The sequence below is a fragment of the Carcharhinus amblyrhynchos genome, chromosome 8, assembly GCF_965287045.1.
Source record: "Carcharhinus amblyrhynchos chromosome 8, sCarAmb.v2.hapA, whole genome shotgun sequence".
NCBI lineage: Eukaryota > Metazoa > Chordata > Chondrichthyes > Carcharhiniformes > Carcharhinidae > Carcharhinus > Carcharhinus amblyrhynchos.
Window position 1 is genome coordinate 88779976 of NC_137331.1, and position 19590 is coordinate 88799565.

Sequence of the window (19590 nt, forward strand, 5' to 3'; positions counted from 1 at the left end):
TACTCTTTGAATCTAATACTATCTCTAATTTCTCTTGTAAGCCATGGTTTGGCCATTTCCATGTTGCACCAAATAGGAATAAACAACTTTTTGAGTTCACCTATTCATTAACACTGTCTTTCCTTTTAGTAACATTTCTCAGTCCAACATAACCAACTCATGCCTCTTACAATCATAGTTACCTTTACTGAGATTCAAGACCCTGGTCTCAGAATCAACTACCTCACTATCCACATTGATAGAAGATTCTATTGTATTATGCTCACTCATCACCAAGAGTTCCCTTGAATGTGGCAAATTGGGAAATTCCATTTGCTACATTTCTGTCCAACTGATCAGTCTATTGATCACTTCCTGTAGTCTACAGCTTTGTCTTCAAGATCTGCCATACAATTGTTGTACCACCTGCAAACTTCTCCACCAAACCTCCTATGTTTAAGTCTAAATCATTGCCATGTACCAGGAATAACATGGTTCTCACACTAAGCCCTGCAGAACATCATTGAGAACAGTCTTCTAGTGATAGAAACAACCATTGCCTTTGTATCCTGGAACTGAGCCAAGTTTGTATTCAATTTGACACTTTCCCCTGGATTCCATCTACACACTTTTTTAATTTTCTAGTTAGCCTGTCTGTGGGGCCTTGTCAAAGACAACCTAAGCTTCATGTAGGTGACATCAAACATGCTATCCTCATCAATCATCCTCAAAAAATTCAATCTAGTTAGGTTGACACAGCCTTCCCTTAACAAATCCGTGCTGACAGTCCTTCATTAAACCAAGCCTTTAACTGATGATAGGGTGGCACGATGGCATAGTGGTTAGCACTGCTGCCTCATAGTTCCAGGGACCCGAGTTTGCATATTCTTCCCGCATCTATGTGGGTCTCCTCCGAGAGTTCCAGTTTCCTCCTGCAATCTAAAGTTGTGCAGGTTAGGTGGATTGGCTGGGGCAAATTGCCCCAAAGTGTCCATAGATGTGTATGTTACGGGGATTAGTGGGGTAAATATGTAGGGTTACAGAAATAGGGCCTGGGTGGGATGCTCTGTCAGAGAGTTGGTACAGATTCAATGGGCTGAATGGCCTTCTTCTGCACTGGAAGGATTTGGTACTGCTCCTCAGAATCTTTTCCAATGATTTATCCACTGCTGTGTTAGGCAGATTGACCTGTATTACCTGTATTTATCTCCCTTTATCTTTGAAACAATGTTAACAGTCCTCCAGCACCATGCTGTATTTCCCTTAAAATTTCTCTCATCCAATAATTCACATTCCCCCTTCCTAACTATTTTGTCTGATTCACCCTTCTCTTTTGTGAAACAAAATATTCAACAAAAGGCTAACCCACGTCTAAAGTTTGATACAGAGATTGCATTCTTTGCTCTCTAATTGAATCAACTTGTTCCTTAATTATCCTCTTGCTCTTTATGTAATTATTAAACATTTTTGAGTTATCTTGATTTTACTTGTCAATATATTTTCATGACCTCTTTTCACTTTTCTAATTTCCTTTATAATTTCACTCTTGGTCTTTCAATTCTCCTCTGACCTTTCTGCAGTACTGACCTCCCAGTATCTTCCCTTATTTCTGCAAAGCCCCAACAAAGGGAGACTCTCCTATTAATTAGCAAGGGGGCAGCACGGTGCCACTATGGTTAGCACTGCTGTCTCACAGCGCCAGGAATCCCTGTACAATTCCAGCCTCGGATTACTGTGTGGAGCTTGCATGTTCTTCCTGTGTCTGTATGGGTTTCATCCACGTGCTCCGGTTTCCTCCCACAACCCAAAGATGTGTGGGTTAGGTTGATTGGCTATGTTCAGTTGCCCCTCAGTATTGGGGTATTAGCCAGGTAAATATGGGAGGTTATGGGGATAGGGCCTGGGTGGCTTTGTTATCAATGTAGGTTTTATGGGCCGAATGGCTTCTTTCTGCACTGTAGTAATTCTAAGTGGATCAATATAAGTTAAAAAATTACTGATTGGATCAAGAAGGCAATTGAACACAGGGTGCTAGCAATTGATCATGAAGTTTTTTTTTACTGAATATGGGTGGAATTCTCCGATCTCATCCGCGGCCACCTTGCTGCCAGCAAGAATGGAACATTCGGCACTCAGCCAAAACTCCCACCGGAAACCTCCGCCCTCTTTGGTGACTAGGATTCTCTGGTGCCGCTGAAGTGAATGGAGTTTTAGTTGGAACACCAAATTCTCCAAACTCACTTGCAGCAGGGACGGGCACAGGCGGGATCAAAGAATTCCGCCCTTTATTCACTGCAGCGAGACTGGGGAGTCCCAGCCACGGACGAGGTTGGAGGTTTTTGGCGCGTGTTTTCAGTCGATGCTGAAAGGCTGGAATGAGGAGAAAAGATTACGGGAATTAAACAGTTGTGTCTGCTTCAATTTAGGTTGCATGCGGGATGTTCGATTAAACGGTCACCTCTTGCCAATGGATGGAAAGAATACAATGTTAACTGCCACCTTGAACCGAAAGGGTATAACAATTGGATGCCACTCAGGTGCCTGTAGCAGCAGGCCTTGTTCGATCCCATTTTATTGTGTGGACTTGTGGAGAAAACATGAGTGCAGGTACTGTATTACAAAACCTTCATAAATACTGATAATTCTCTGCAAAACCAGAACACATTGTGTAATGCGACCTACCATGTAATTAATCACGAGTTACTTAGTTTGCCAACTGTGGTTGGATTATGTCTGGAGCTGCGCTGGTCCCATGCTCCTATATTGATGAGCCAACATATCCATCCTCACGCTCCACTGCCTTCCCACACTCATTGAAAACTAAACAAACTCTTGCTATCTCTGCTGCATGATCCTTGACAATCTGACAATCTTTCTTCTCCAACTGCTTCACTTTTACAGTTACTGTGTTCAAAAAATGGCAATAAACCACAATTTCTTTCATGCCTGGAGGATTTTGTTTTTCTCCAGAGCTTGCTCACAACAGCATCCTGGAGATTAATCTTCAATTCCTGGAAAATCCAGGTCAATCCTGGGGGGTTGGCAGCCTGCTCATTATAAATAGTATTAATGTGCCATGTTCAGGGAACAGAAAATGTCAGTGTATGGATCTGGATTTGATCTGTCTAAAATACAGTCAAGTATTGATTTGTTTAGATCTAACATTATACACTGCCCAGTAACTGACTGTTGGAAAAATATGTAAATATTGTGATTATTCTGTAGTAATTTTTGATGCTTTCATATTTATGACACCAATAAATTTCAGTGTATTCATCACATAAAAGACATTGAAAAGATACTGCATACTGTTGGTATGGCAGTATGAATACGGATAATCTGTGGTCATACTTTCCCAATTTTCTGATTTTAGACTTGCCATCAAGAAAGATGCCAAACTGAGATCCCATAAGAAGCAAAAATTGGAAGTAAAATTGCTTTCTTGCATTTGACCCAATATCCTCAGTATGTCTTTGAGGGAGAAGTAGGAAAAAAATGTGAGGACAAATGTGTATTTAATGCTCTTCTGACAGGTTGACATTCTTGTTCATGTTCCAACGCAGGTGTCCAACTGGTCAGATGTCAGTGATTAATAATCAAACAGGCCTTGAGCACTGTGCAATGTCACCATGTGGAGCATGGACATGTCGAAATGGGGGCACGTGTGTTGCACAAACACTAGACATGTTTGCCTGTCATTGCATTGAAGGTTACAAAGGACAGCAGTGTGAGATCAGTATGGTGACTTCAGGAATTCCAGCGGGGCTGAACATCAACTCCATCATGGCAATCTGCATGTGCCTCCTTCTTTTATTAGGTAACTCATTAATGTATTGCCAACAACTTTGCCAATGTCACTGCCTGGCCTGCACTAATTATTTGTCTGTCTGCTCTCTTGTTTTGTGTTAAACTTTCTAGAGTCAGATTAATTCAGAGGTCAGTCCAAAGATGTGCAGGTTAGGTTGATTGGCCTTGCTAAGAAATTGCCCCCTAATGTCCAGGGTGGTGGCGGTTAGAGGGATTAGTGGGTATAATATTGTAGGGATATGGGGGTAGGGCCTGGGTGGGATTATGTTCAGTGCAGACACGGTGGGCCGAAGAGCCTCCTTCTGCACTGTACAGTTCTATGATTCTATAATTTGTGTTCTTTGAAGTGTCGCAGCATGGGTATTTCACCATCTCTAATGTCCTTGTGCTGTATACAATAGAGGCAAATAATTTGGCACAAGCACTCCACATGAGTTCTAATTTACTGCCTCAGGATGTCAACATTGCTGGCTCGGCCAGCATTTATTGCCCATCTCCAATTACCCTTGAGAAGGTGGTCCTTTAACTACTGCAGTCCATGTGGTATAGATACACCCATAGTGTTCTTTTTTTTTGATTTTATTCCAATTCAATCAAATCAAGTCCAATTCAGAGTCTCAACAAGTTGAGACATTCCTGATCCAAGCTGACAAGACAGGGCTCTCACCTCCTGTCTTGGGCTTGATCTACATGATCCAAGTTGATTGGAGTAGGCACAGCTCCTTCTCCAAGGCTTGATCTCAGTTGCATCTTAGCCAAAAGGCCGAGATGCTGCTTTTAAAAATTACTTCAAATGAAGATAAAATGTAACCTAATGACTTCAACCAAACACAGCATGTCGATACTACACTTGCTCTTAGGTAGGGAGTTACAGGATTTTGACCCAGCAACTACGAAGTAATGATGATATTGTTTCAAGTCAGCATGGTGAGTGGCTTGGAGGGGAACTTGCAGATAATGATATTCCCATGCATCTGTGCATCGCTGTCTTTGTTCTTTTTGGTGGTAGAGCCTGCAGGTTTAGAAGGCACTGTTGAAGGAAACTTGGTGAGTTGCTGTAGTGCATCTTGTAAGTGATACACACTGCTGCCGCTGAGCGTTAATGGTGGAGCGAGTAAACTTTTAAGGTGGTGGATTGTTTACCAATAAAGCGGGCTGTTTTGTCCTGGATGGTGTCAAGCTTCCTGAGCGTGGTTGGAGCTGCACTCATCCGGGCAAGTGAAAGCTGGCATCTGTTTACTATAGAGAGGTTATATCTCTCTCCATCTATTGAAGATTGTTGCTTTGCAATTGTCCAATAGACACTAGACTAGATTTTGCAACTGGCCTTATTTTAACACCATCACTAACCTAATTATTTTATCAAGGTTAGTGCCTGTGTTATGTTGATTGGATAATCTTAAATTGCTTTGGTCTTTTTTTACTTAGGAGTGGGACATTATTTACAGCTGCATAACTAATGTTATGAGCTTAAACTCCAGGTTTCTGCTGGTGACTGAAGCCCTGTTTACCTTTGATGTTTCAGTTCTGGTCATTGCCTTCAGTATATGGGGCCTGTGTGGAAAAAACAAGTTCCAGAAAGGAGGAGTTTACCACATACCCGTCGAGCACGAGAGCTGGGAGGACGTACGGGAAAATATCCTAAATTATGATGAAGAAGGTGGTGGAGAAGAAGACCAGGTATGCAAGGTTGTCTCACTTTCCTTCTGCAAACTATAGTGTTAAATATATGGCCTGCATTTTTCTTTTGATGATTCAAAACATTTTCTCTACTCTGCAAAATGCTGCTGGAGAGGATGCTTCAAATTATAATCCAACCCAAATAGATGGAATAAAATTTGCTTTGTTAGCTGGATTCAGGCACCTTGTATAAACTCAGGGGAAGGGAGGTGATGGCCTAGTGGTACTATTACTAAACTATTAGTCCAGAAACTCAGCTAATGTTCTGGGGACCTGGGTTCGAATCCCACCATGGCAAATGGTGGAATTTTAATTCAATTTTAAAATATCTATCATTAAGAATCTATTGATGACCATAAAACTACTGTCGATTGTCAGAAAAAAAATCTGGTTCACTAATGTCCTTTGGGGAAGGAAACCTGCCTTCTTTACCTAGCCTAGCCGACATATGACTTCAGAGCCACAACAATGTGGTTGACTCTCAACTGCCTTCCAAGAGCAACTAGGGATGAGCAATAAATGCTGGCCAGCCAGTGATCATGTCCCACAAATTAAAAAACTGAATGGAACCAGCATCAATCCCTGCTGGAGACAGACCACAACACAAAGTACAGATACTTTGCAAATCTGTGATTGCCACTATCAAGAAGGACAAGGCGTCGGATGCAAGAGAGCACCAACACCAAATCCCCTTCCAAGAAACACATCGTCACCTGTTGATCAGACATCGCTGTTTCTTCGTCATTGATAACACAAAGATAAGTGGAAAAGCAAATTGTGCGGAGGGTATGGAAAGTCTGCAGAGGGATCTAGATAGGCTGAGCGAGTGGGCGAGGACCTGGCAGATGGAGTACAATGTTAGCAAGTGTGAGGTTATCCACTTTGGCAGGAATAATAGTAGGAGGGATTACTATTTAAAGGGCGAAAAGCTGCAGCATGCTACAGTGCAGAGGGACCTGGGGGTCCTTGTGCATGAGTCACAAAAACCCAGTCTGCAGGTGCAGCAGGTGATCAGGAAGGCTATGGGATGCTGGCCTTTATAGCGAGGGGGATAGAATATAAAAGCAGGGAGGTCTTGCTGCAACTGTACAGGGCACTGGTGAGGCCGCATCTGGAGTACTGTGTGCAGTTTTGGTCGCCGCACTTCCGCAAGGATATTTTGGCCTTGGAAGGAGTGCAGAGGAGGTTTACTAGGCTGATACCGGAGATGAGGGGGTTGAACTATGAAGAGAGGCTGAATAGACTGGGTTTGTACTCATTGGAGTTTAGAAGGATGAGGGGGGGATCTTATAGAGACGTATAAGATAATGAAGGGGATGGATAGGGTAGAGGTAGAGAGATTCTTCCTGCTCAGAAAGGACAGCAGGACTAGAGGGCACAGCCTCAAGATAAGGGGGGGGTGCAGTTTAGAACGGAGTTGAGGAGGAACTTCTTCACTCAAAGGGTGGTGAATCTCTGGAATTCTCTGCCCGTTGAAGTGGTGGAGGCTACCTCGCTAAATATATTTAAGATACGGGTAGATAGGTTTTTGGTAGGCAAGGGAATTAAGGGTTATGGGGAGAAAGCGGGAAAGTGGAACTGAGCCACTTCAGATCAGCCATGATCTTATTGAATGGTGGGGCAGGCTCAAAGGGCTAGATGGCCTACTCCTGCTCCTATTTCTTATGTTCTTATGTTCTTATAATCACACTGGTTGGAACTCCCTACCTAATATCATCATGGGGAGTACGTTCACTGTAGCTTGGACTGCAGCAGTTCAAAGAGGCAGTTCATCACCCCTTCTTAAGGGACAATTAGGGATAGGTAATACATATTGCCCTTGCTAGAGACACCAAGAATAAAAGTTTAAAATTATTTATTCATTAGCATGACTGGCAATCTCACTCGGAGACCAAAAGAATAGTTAATAAGGGACATGCAAAATTGTCATGTTGGTGGTGTTGGGTCTTAATGTTAGGATGAAAGTACAGCTTCCAGCAGTGTTGCAGCCTTTGATGTCAGCCTTTTAATTGAACACAACTTTATCCTTCGAGTAACCAGACAAGTCACAGAGTTCTCTTAAACAGCTGTTTTAATGCAAGCTATAGCAAGGATGCTGGAAAGCTACAGTTCACGTCCCTGTAGCTAGCCAGGCATATTCCAAGATACAAAAGCAATTATAGTTTTCAAAATCGATTACAAGTAATTAGCATGAACCAATCACAATCACTTTACGCTTGCTTCATCATAATATTCAATTAGCGTGAAAACTTCATAGTTTTAATTCTGTATCTGTGGATCACTCCCATTTTCCAGTTACAGATGTCTGATTTATGAGCTTTGCCAGACTAATGGCCTTGGTGTTTGTCTGTGAAGGCTCTTATAAGTAAATCTTTGTTTTTCAACTTGGGTGATTTTTAAACTTGTGTGACTATTAACCCTTTCAAGCAGATAAATGAGAGTTTTGCATAAGAACTAGGAGCAGAAGAAGGCTGTCTGGGCCTTCGAGCCTGCTCCGCCATTCAATAAGATCATGGCTGAACTTCTTGTGGACTCAGCTCCACTTACCCGCCCACTCACCATAACCTTTAATTCCTTTACTGTTCAAAAATTTATCTATCCTTGCCTTAAAAACATTCAAGGAGGTAGCCTCAACTGCTTCACTGGGCAGGGGATTCCACAGATTCACAACCCTTTGTATGAAGAAGTTCCTCCTCAATTCAGTCCTAAATCTGTTCCCCCTTATTTTGAGGCCATGCCCCCTAGTTCTAGTTTCACCCACCAGTGGAAACAACTTCCCTGCTTCAATCTTTTCTATTCACTTCATAATCTTATATGTTTCTACAAGATCTCCCCTCACTGAATTCCAATGAGTATAGCCCCACTCTACTCAGTCCCTCCTCATAAGCCAACCCCCTCCATTCCAGAATCAACCTAGTGAACCTCCTCTGCACCCCCTCCAGTACCAGTATATCCTTTCTCAACTAAGGAGACCAAAACCGTACAGAGTACTCCAGATGTGGCCTCACCATCACCTTATACAGTTGCAACATAACCTCTGTGTTTTTAAACTCCATCCCTCTAGCAATGAAGGACAAAATTCCATCTGCCTTCTTAATTACCTGCTGCACCTGCGAACCAGCTCCTTGTGATTCTAAGTCCCTCTGCACAGCAGCATGCTGCAAGTTTTTAACATTTAAATAAAAGTCCATTTTGCTGTTATTCGTACCAAAATGGATGACCTCACATTTACCAACATTGTACTCCGTCTGCCAGATCCTTGTCCACTCACTCAGACTATCTATATCCCTTTGCAGACTTTCAGCGTCCTCTGCACACTTTGCTCTGCCACTCACCTTAGTGTCATCTGTGAGTTTTGACACACTAAACTTGATCCCCAACTCCAAATCATCTATGTAAATTGTGAACAATTGCCATTCCCTGAGGGCACACCACCAGTCACTGATCGCCAACCAGAAAAACACCCATTTACCTCAACTCTTTGCTTTCTGTTAGTTAACCAATCCTCTGTCCATGCTAATACATTACCTGTAACACTGTGCACCTTCATCTAATGTAGCAGTCTTTGGTGCAGCACCTTGTCAAATACCTTCTGGAAACCCTGATACACCACGTCCACAGGTTCCTCGTTGTCCACTGCACATGTAATGTTCTCAAAGAATTCCATCAAATTAGTCAAACTTGACCTGCCCTTCATGAACCCATGCTGCATCTTACCAATAGGACAATTTATATCCAGATATCTCGCTATTTCTTCTTTGATGATAGATTCAAGCATTTTCCCTATTACAGAAGTTAAGCTAACCAGTCTATAGTTACTCACCTTTTGTCTACCTCCTTTTTTAAACAATGGCATCACATTTGCTGTTTTCAAATCTGCGGGAACCACCCCAACGAATTTTTGGGAAATTACCACTAAGGCATTTGCTATTTCCCCTACCATCTCTTTTAGTACCCTGGGATGCATTCCATCAGGGGAGGGAGACTTGTCTACCTTTAGCCCCATTAGTTTGCCCAATGCTACCTCTTTCATGAGAATGATAGTTTCTAGGTCCTCACCTGTCATAGCCTTCCTGTCATCAATTTTTGGCCTGTTATTTGTGTCTTCCACTGTGTCTTCCAACACGAAATACCTGTTCAATGCCTCAGCTATTTTCTCATGTCCAGTTATTACATCCCCCTTCTCATCTTCTAAAGGACCAATGTTTACTTCAGCCAGTCCTTTTCATTTTATATATTTGTAGAAACATTTGCTATCTGTGCAGACTTTGCACAGACAATAACACAAGCCAAGAATTGAACCCGAGCCCCTGGTGCTGTGAGGCAGTAGTGCTAACCACTGTGCCACCATGCCACCCCACTGTCACCGTGCTGCCCCACAAGTCCTAGGGCAGCCTGACATGGTGATTCCACTATTGCTATTGGATAAACAAAATGCCTTGTTAACTTTTCTTGTGCTCTTCCAGTAACATTTTGTAATATAGTCCAAGTTAGATAGACTTAATTATCTCAATCAAGGTCAGACGCTATTGGTAATAGGGGAGCTGATAAGATGGGGATAGAGACCTTTAACACCGGATGCCCATTCAAAACACCACTAGAAATTTTCATCCTTCCCAGTGCTACGAGTGATTTTGGCTAGTTTCCCTTGACTGACTCAGTGCATTTAAATGTGGCCAGACTCGGTTAATGAAATAGATCAACATTGCCTCCTCATTGTGGCACCTCAAACCCCAGGTATGACCAGGAACGGTGGAACATAGGGGACAATTGTGGTAGTGGTAAGAGGGCCAGTAAATGTTCTGAATGAGAGTGGAGGAGGGGCAGAAGTCACCTTTCCTTCTCTTCTGCCCTTATTTTGGGTGAAATCTTGAGCCTGCATTCATCATCTGCAAGGTTCCAGCTGTGGCTCAAGATCCAGAAGTCACAATGGACATGAACCTGCTTTGGATGTTTTCTAATATCATTAAACACCCTAAAACCACCCATGCTGCCTGCCTTATCTTGACCCTTGTGATTGCACTGAAAGGGGTGCAGAGGAGATTTACCAGGATGTTGCCTGGGATGGAACGTTTAAGTTTTATAAGGAGTGGTTGGAGTGGCTTGGGTTGTCTTCTCTGGAGCAGAGAAGATTGAAGGGTGACCTGATTATGTTGCTCAAGATTATGAGGGGCATGGACAGGGTGGATAGGGAACAGCTGTTCCCCATAGTTGAAGGGTCAGTTACAAGGGGAGATAAGTTGAAAGTGATGGTTGGGAGGTTTCGGGGGATTTGAGGAGAAATGTTCTAACCCAGAGGGTGGTGACAGTCTGGAATGCACTGCCTGGAAGGAGTGGTGGAGGCGGGATGTCTCACATCCTTTAAAAAGTACCTGGATGAGTACTTGGCATGCATAACAGTCAAGGCTATGGGCCAAGGTGGGTGGGTCAGAACCTTTCACATGTTGATACAGACTCAATGGGTCAAAGGGCCTCTTCTGCACAAACTGCCAACATGACAAAGAATTCCACGTATATCAAGCATGATTTCCCTTTTGTAAATTCATGCTGACTCTGTTCAATCCTGATATTGTTTTCCAAGTCAGAAACTGGGAATTCTGCAGCAAGCAACTGGCCCCTTGACTCCCCAAAACCTGTTCACTTTTTGCAAAGCACAAGTCCGAGGTGTGATGGAATACTGTGAACTTGCCTGCATGAGTGCAGCTCCAACAACTGTCTAGAAGCTTGACATCATATCGGGCAATGCAGCTTGTTTTGAATGGCATACCATAAAGATTCATTCACTCCATCACCAATGCACAATGGCAGCAATCTGCAAGATGAACTGCAGCAATTCACTAAGCTTCCTTCAGCAGCGCCTATCAAATCCATGAGCTCTACTATCTAGATAAACAAAAGTAACAGGCACATGGGACCATGAGTACCTGCCTGTCCTCTGCAGGTCACTCACACTCCTGATTTGGAACTATATTGTTCCTTCATTGTTGTTGGCTCAAATTCCTGAAACTTCTTTGCTAACAGCATTGTGCCTAAACTATATTAGATGGACTACAGTGGTTTAACAATGTATCATTAATGGTAATGCAGTAGTATGGATAAAGGATTGGTTAACTAACAGAAAGCAAAGAGTGGGGGTAAATGAGTATTTTTCTGGTTGGCGATCAGTGACTGGTGTGCCTCAGGGATCAGTGTTGGGACTGCAATTGTTTACAATTTACATTGATGATTTGGATTTGGGGACCAAGTGTGTCAAAATTTGCAGATGGCACTAAGGTGAGTGGCAGAGCAAAGTGCAGAGGACACTAATAGTCTGCAAAGGTACATAGATAGTCTGAATGAGTGGGCAAGGGTCTGGCAGATGGAGTACAATGTTGGTAAATGTGAGGTCATCCATTTTGATACGAATAACTGCAAATTGGACTTTTATTTAAATGATAAAAAATTGCAGCATGCTGCTGTGCGGAGAGACCTGGGCGTCCTTGTGCAGGAATCTCAAGGAATTGATTTGCAGGTGCAGCAGGTAATTAAGAAGGTAAATGGAATTTTGTCCTTCATTGCTAGAGGGATAGAATTTAAAAACAGCGAGGTTATGTTGCAGTTGTATAAGGTGCTGTTGAGGCCACACGTGAAGTACTGCATATGGTTTTGGTCTCCTTACTTGAGAAAGGATATACTGGCACTGGAAGGGGTTCGAAGGAGATTCACGAGGTTGATTCCGGAGTTGAGACGGTTGGCTTATGAGGAGAGACTGAGTAGACTGGGGCTAGCTATACTCATTGGAATTCAGAAGAATGAGGGGAAATCTTATATAAACATATAAAATTATGAAGTGAATAGATAAGATAGAAGCAGGGAAATTGTTTCCATTGGTGGGTGAAACTAGAACTAGGGGACATGGCCTCAAAATAAGGGGGAGCAGATTTAGGACTGAGTTGAGGAGGAACTTCTTCACACAAAGGATTGTGAATCTGCCCAGTGAAGCTTCCTTATTGAATGTTTTTAAGGCAAGGATAGATACATTTTTGAACAGTAAAGGAATTAAGAGTTATGATGAGTGGGCAGATAAGTGCAGCTGAGTCCACAAAAAGATCAGCCATGATCTTGTTGAATGGCGGAGTAGGTGCGAGAGGCCAGATGGCCTACTCCTGCTCCTAGTTCTTATGTTCTTAAGAAGGTGGCTGACTTACACCTTCTCAAGAGTGATTATGGTTGGACAATAAATGCTGGCCTGACCAACAATAGCTCACATTCCATGATTGAATAAACTATTTACACTGTAGCGTGATTAACAATCCAATGAATGTGGTGCAGTCGTCTGCTCCTGAGACATCTATAAATGCAATATAATCAGTTGCTCCTTCATGGAATGCAGATGGCTGTTTTGGCTAAAAGGTGGACCAAAATCTTCATTTCACTTTGTCTTAGATTTTCCATTTGGCATTAGTTAAAAGCTAGCGTTAAACATTAATACTGTTATTAAAATTAGATCAATCAAAATTCCAGGCTTTTGTCTCTTTCACATACTTGAAGTCACATTTTTAATTGCTGATTGGTGTGTAATGGAATACTCGCCACTTGCCTGGATGGGTGCAGTGTCAACAACACTTAAGAATGTTTGACACCATTCAAGACAAAGCAGCCCGCTTAATTGGCACCCCATCCACAAACATTCGGTCCCTTCACCACTGACGCACAGTGACGGCAGTGTGTACCATTTATAAGACGCACTCAGGAACTCACCAAGGTTCCTTAGGCAGCACTTTCCAAACCCATGACTGTGACCATCTAGAAAGACTAGGGCAGTAGATAGATGGGAACTCCACCTCCTGCAAGTTCCCCTCCAAGTCACTCACCAACCTGACTTGGAGATATATTGATGTTCCTTCACTGTCACTGGGTCAAAATCTTAGAACTCCCTCCCTAACAGCACTGTGGATGTACCTCAGGGTCTGTAGTGGTTCAAGAAGCCAGCTCACCACCACCTTCTCAGGGGCAACTAGGGTTAGACAATAAATGTTGGTCACATCCATAAATGAATTTTAAAAATCACCAGTGGAGTAATTGTTGTTTTCTGTTAGCGTCTGTTCAAATTGACTTAAGTGAAGGTGATATTGAACTTGTCTTAATTAGGAAGCTTTGATATTAACAGCAATAATGGGGAGAAATAGCAAGACTCTCAAACCAGTAAAATTTGCTGATTCTCTCCACCCAAAAGCCACACTCTCAACATCTTACAAGTTAATAGATTTATTGAATTATGTTTTGGCTTTTGGTAGTGGAACATGATTTGTGATATTAAAATGAATGATTCTATGTGAGTTTATTTGAGTAAGTAGTTGCAAGGTAATATGGTATGTACTGCAATCCTTAATTCCATCAAAAGAAGAAATATATACTAAAATGAAGTCTCATTAGGGATGATTTTCTTTCACAAGAATAATGAGTTAGGATTTATATATCATGATATATATTCAAATGTCATATATCAAGCTGATCTTTCTCTTCAGCCTGGCTGTAACTGCAATACTGTTCTGCACCATCTCCTTTCCTTCTCCCCTATGTATTCTATAAATGTATGATTTGCTTGTATAGCGCTCAAGGAACAATACTTTTCTTTGTATCCCAATACATGTGACATTAATAAATCAAATAAAATCAGTTCTGACTCTTTCTCACATGCGCCTAAACAGATTTAATTCTGGGTCTTTTGTGACGCAGCAAATGGAAATGTCTACCTGATGAAAATACAGCTTCTGTATTTGACAGTATCAGCGTTACAAACATGGTGGAATAAATAGATTTTTTTCCTGCATTTTAGAATGGCTACGACATCAGTGAACTGAAGAAACCCCTGCGTGCAAGTCTGTCTCAGTCTTCATCGACAACGACTGCCCCACTGGTAAAGACATCTCCTGATTCACAAGAAGAGAAACGACTCAATCCACAATCTCACCCAAACGTGATCTTTTCTGAAACTATTCAATCCAATACCTTGGACTTCAAAACCTATGTGGCTCGCATTATTTGGGATGCAGACAATGACCTGAGAGCCATTCCCGAGGACACTGTGCATGTTTACTGCTTCGAAGGTCGAGGGTCACTGGCAGGAAGCCTCAGCTCTGTGGACACATCTAATGTAGATGAAGAGTTGAATTATGACTACCTCAGAGACTGCGGCACAAAGTTTGACAAGTTGAAAGAATTTTGTGCCCAGAAACAGGACAGTACTGTGTAATAGTGTCTACAATCAATGGGACATTCTCAAATTTAAAGCGAGAAGTTATTGGCAAGAATATTTCATAGTCTCCTTTCCAGATTTTTGTTCAAGTAATCAAAAAGATTGAGATCTAATTCCAAAAAAATTACAGGTCTGTGTATAAGAGCGAGATAAATTGCAAGTTGTGCCTCTTAAAAAAGACTTTGAAACAACAGTACTCATTGTTTTCAGATGCTTTCAGCCAGTCATGCTAGTCTTGGAGGATTATTTTGCTTCCGAATACTCTCATTACAGCTTTACAAGAGGGCATTCGCAGTTTCACTGGTCTGGTGGTTCCAGACAGTAACAATTAAACAAGAAGTTATATAATGACCACGGATTTTTATCTTGTTGTTTCTGCTGGAGGAGAATTTATGAGAGAAAGTAGCCAGATCATGTTCAGTCCTGTATAATCAATGGAGAATGTTCACAAAGCAACTGATCTTCTAAATGATTCCAACTTGTCTTCTAGTCCTTTAAAAAGAAATTTGTAGAATGAAAACTGGTTGTTCCCGTGGTTGGAAATCCTGATGCAGCCAATTTCAATCTTTAAATTATATCTTTCTTCCTGATGAAGGTTTAAACAATCATTCCAGTTGGTGCCCTGCTTCATATCACGACAGTAGTAGGTATGTTATGTGAATTGCGAATATTATTTTTGGTGTCAACCATGACTTGTAATCAAATACTTCCTGTAATTCCCCACCGTCAAATTGTGCTGTTATACATTTGAGACCGCTGTTCCTCAGAAAATCAGCATGAGTACAAATCAGCAATGTCCTGTTTGAAATGTTAAATTATTTTTGTACTATAGTACTTTAAATATTTCTTTGAGATTGTATTTATTTGGTGCATGTATGTTTTCTGTGTTGAACTGAATTTTATTGTATTATGATTGTTTTGATGCACAGTGCTCTGACAGACAAATCCAACTGGAATATTAGACTGTTACTGAGATTTACTAATAGAAATGCAAAGCCTTACCATGATAAGCTTAATTGCACCATGGTGTTGAAGGAATAGTTCAGGGGACACGAAAGTGGATGCCTGTAATTCCTTTCTTGAAGACAGTAATTGGATAAGTGAAGCATAGTCACCATGGAAACAAGGGTAGTTTCATTTTAAAGTAGGTAAAGTTAGTGCTGTAAGTGAATTGGAACCAAAACGTTGTTGCCTATGCATGACTCCCTAGTTCGACAGTACATTATTTTAGTCATAGTTAAAACTATTTTTATTAAACAAAATGTGTTTCTATTTTACCCAATCTCTCCTCTCAACGTATTTGCTTTTCACATATGAGAGCCAGCAGACCAGCTTCCTTCCCTCAGGCCTCTGCCTGTGTCACTCAGGAGCCATCCATTCAGAAAGAGTTGCACAGTATTTAGCACTGCTGCCTCAACGCAGGGACTCGGGTTCAGTTCCAGCTTTGGATGACTGTTTGTTTGTATGGAGTTTGCACATTCTCCCCATGTCAGCGTGAGTTTCCTCCGAGTGTTCTGCTTTCCTCCCAAACTCCAAAGATGTGCGGGTTAGGTGGATTGACCATGCTAAATTGCCCAGTGTCAGAGGGATTGGCAGGGTAAATACATGGGGTTACGGGGATAGTATCTGGGTGAAATTGTTGTCGGTGCAGGTTTAATGGGCCGAATGGATTCCTTCTATACTGTAGGGTTTCTATGATTCTATACCTTCCAATTTGCATTTTCCATTCTATAGAGGTAGTCCAGCTCTTATCTATTACCTCCCTCTGACTGTATTCAAATGAGATATTATGTAGGAAATCTCAAAAGCAAAGCTGTTTTCAGTCTTTCTGTGGCAATGTTCCAGAGGTGCTCCATCCAAACTATAAATAATTGTAGTATCAGCAAAAGAAATGAGAAGAAGTAATCATTCATCTTAGACAGATAATAATGTTGATTTAAATCCCACCATGGCAGTTTGAGAATTTGAATTCAGTTTACAAAATCTGTAAATAAAAAGCTGGTATTGACAAAAGTGCTGATGAAACCATCCATAAGATCATAAGATATAGGAGCAGGAGTAGGCCATTCAGCCCCTTGAGCCTGCTTTGTCATTCATAAGATCATGGCTGATCCCATTGTGGCCTCAATTCCACTTTCTTGCCTGCCTGCCCCCACCTCTGCCCCATAATCCTTGACTCCATCATAAAAATCTGTCAAACTCAGCCTTGAATATATTCAATGACCCAACCCCATAGTGCTCTCTGCGAAAAAGCATTCCAGAAAGTAATGTAGCTCTGAGAGAAGAAATTTCCTCTGTGTTAAATGGGATATCTCTTATGTTGAAACTTGTGCCTCCTACTTCTACGTACCCCCCCCCCCGCCCCCGCCCCCCGCCATGATGGGAAGCATCCTCTCTGCATCTATGCTGTCAAACCCCCTCAGAATCTTATATGTTTTAATAAGATTATCTCTCAATCTTCTAAAGTCCAATGAGTTTTTGCCCAACCTGCTCAACCTTTCCTCAGAAGATAACCCCTTCATCCCAGGAATCAGCTCAGTGAAGCTTCTCTGAACTGCTTCCCATGCAAGTATATCCCTTCTGAAAAAGGAAACCAAAACTGTGCAGAGGACTCCAGGTGTGGTCTCACTACTACCCTGTCCAGTTGTAGCAAGACTTCCCTACATTTAAGTTCCAATCCTTTACATAAAGGTCAACATTCCATTTATCTTCCAAATTACTTGCTGTATCAACATGCTAATATTTTGTGATTCATATACAAGGACACCCAGATCCCTCTCTACTGCAACATGCTGTAGTCTGTCTCCATTTAAGTAATATTCTGCTTTGTCCTCCCAAGTGGCTAGGTTCATCTTTTCCAACATTACATCCAACTGCCAAATTATTGCCCACTTGTAACCTATCTATATCCCTTTGAAGACTTTCTGCCCCCCCCCCCCCCCATCTCTAACTTTCTTCCTTACCTATCTTGATATGGTCAGCAAATTTGGTTACAATACAGTTGGTCCCTTCACCCAAGTCACTAACATAGAGCATAAACAGCTAAGGCTCCAGCACTGATCCCTGTGGCACTCTATGTGTTACAGTGCACCAACCTGTAAGTGATCTATTATCCTGGCTCTGTTTTTTCTCAATTATCCAATTCTCTATCCATGCTAGTATGTTGCCCCCATAACATAAACTTATACATTGTGCAGTAAGCTTTGATGTGGTACCTTATTTGGAAATCCAAGCACATCACATCTACAGGTCCCCCTTTATCCACTTTGCTTATTATTTCTTCAAAGAACTCTGACAAATTAGTCAAATGATTTCCTTTTCACAAAACATGTTGATTTTGCCTGATTGCATTATGCTCTTCTAGGTGCTCTGTTATTACCCCTTGAAAGAATTTCGTCATGACAGATGTTAAGTTAATTGGCCTATAGTTTCCTGCTGTCTCCCTCCATTCCTGAATGGTGGTGTTACCTTTGCAATTTTCTAAGCTACTGGAATCTCATAGAGTCATGGAAACAGGCCCTTCGGCCCAACTTGTCCACGCCACCCTTTTTTTTATTTGGCCTATATCCCTCTATATCCATCTAACCTTTGTAACTGTCTAAATGTTTTTTAAAAGACAAAATTGTACCTGCCTCTATTACTATCTCTGGCAGCTTGTTCTAGACACTTATTACTCTCTGTGTGAATAAATTGCCCCTCTGGGCACTTTTGTATCTCTCCCCTCTCACCTTAAACCTATGCCCTCTAGTTTTAGACTTCCCTACCTTTGGGAAAAGATATTGACTATCTAGCTGATCTATGCCCCTCATTATTTTATAGACTTCTATAAGATCACCCCTCAGCCTCCTACGCTCCAGAGAAAAAAGTCTCAGTCTATCCAGCCTCTCCTTATAACTCAAACCATCAAGTCCTGGTAGCATCCTGGTAAATTTTTTCTGCACTCTTTTTAGCTTAATAATATCCTTTCTATAATAGGGTGACCAGAACTGTACACAGTATTCCAAGTGTGGCCTTACCAATGTCTTGTACAACTTCAACAAGTCATTCCAACTCCTGTATTCAATGTTCTGACTGATGAAACCAAGCATGCCGAATGCCTTCTTCACCATTCTGTCCAACTATGGCTCCACTTTCAAGGAGCTATGAACATATACCCCTAGATCTCTTTGTCCTGTAACTCACCCCAACGTCCTGCCATTAACTGAGTAAGTGCTGCCCTCGTTCGATCTATCAAAATGCATCACCTCTCATTTGTCTAAATTAAACTCTCTTTGCCATTCGTCAATGCACTGGCCCAAAATCTCTCCAGAATCTAGTGAATATGGAAGATCACAACCAAACTATCTGCCGTCTCTGCAGTCACTTCCTTTAAGATGATGGGATGCAGTCCATCAGGTCCAGGAAAATTGTCAGCTTTTGGTCCTAATGGTTTCCCCAGCACCTTTGCCACAGTGATTGTGACTGTTTTAAGTTCCTTCCTTCCTTCCCTTTATCATTTTTTTTTGCTGTGTACCTGTATAAACTTTTACTTTTTTATATATATGTTTCTTGCTGGTTTTCTTTCGTACTCCAATTTATCCCTCTTTAATTTGCTGCTGTTTTCTCATTTTCCGAATCTCTGGGCTACGATTGTATCAGCTGGTTCACCAGGTTTACCGATGTATTTTAGGAAAGGAAATGTGCTCGGACTGATCTGTATATGACTCCAGTTCTCCAGCACAATCATTAAATATCTGCTCTCAGAAGTGGCTGAGAAATCCATTCAGTAAAACCACTGAAGGTTAATAAATAAGGAAGACTTGCATTTAAAATTTCAAAAAGAAAGCCCGACACTTTTTGAGGGCAAATAGAGAAAAATTAAATGCCAGTCTCAGCAACGATGCCCA

General features: G+C 41.7%; 1 protein-coding gene across 1 annotated transcript in view; it reads left to right on the top strand.

Moving 5' to 3' along the window:
• The window catches only part of LOC145346382 (neural-cadherin), a 250739-nt gene extending 233687 nt beyond the window's left edge, over positions 1-17052 (top strand). The window contains exons 31-34 of the mRNA XM_080193542.1: positions 2406-2586; positions 3543-3796; positions 5312-5466; positions 14285-17052. Of these exons, the coding sequence (XP_080049668.1) occupies positions 2406-2586; positions 3543-3796; positions 5312-5466; positions 14285-14701 (1007 nt within the window). The 3' untranslated portion in view covers positions 14702-17052. The remainder of the gene's footprint in view (positions 1-2405; positions 2587-3542; positions 3797-5311; positions 5467-14284) is intronic.
• The last annotated feature ends 2538 nt before the right edge of the window (positions 17053-19590 follow it).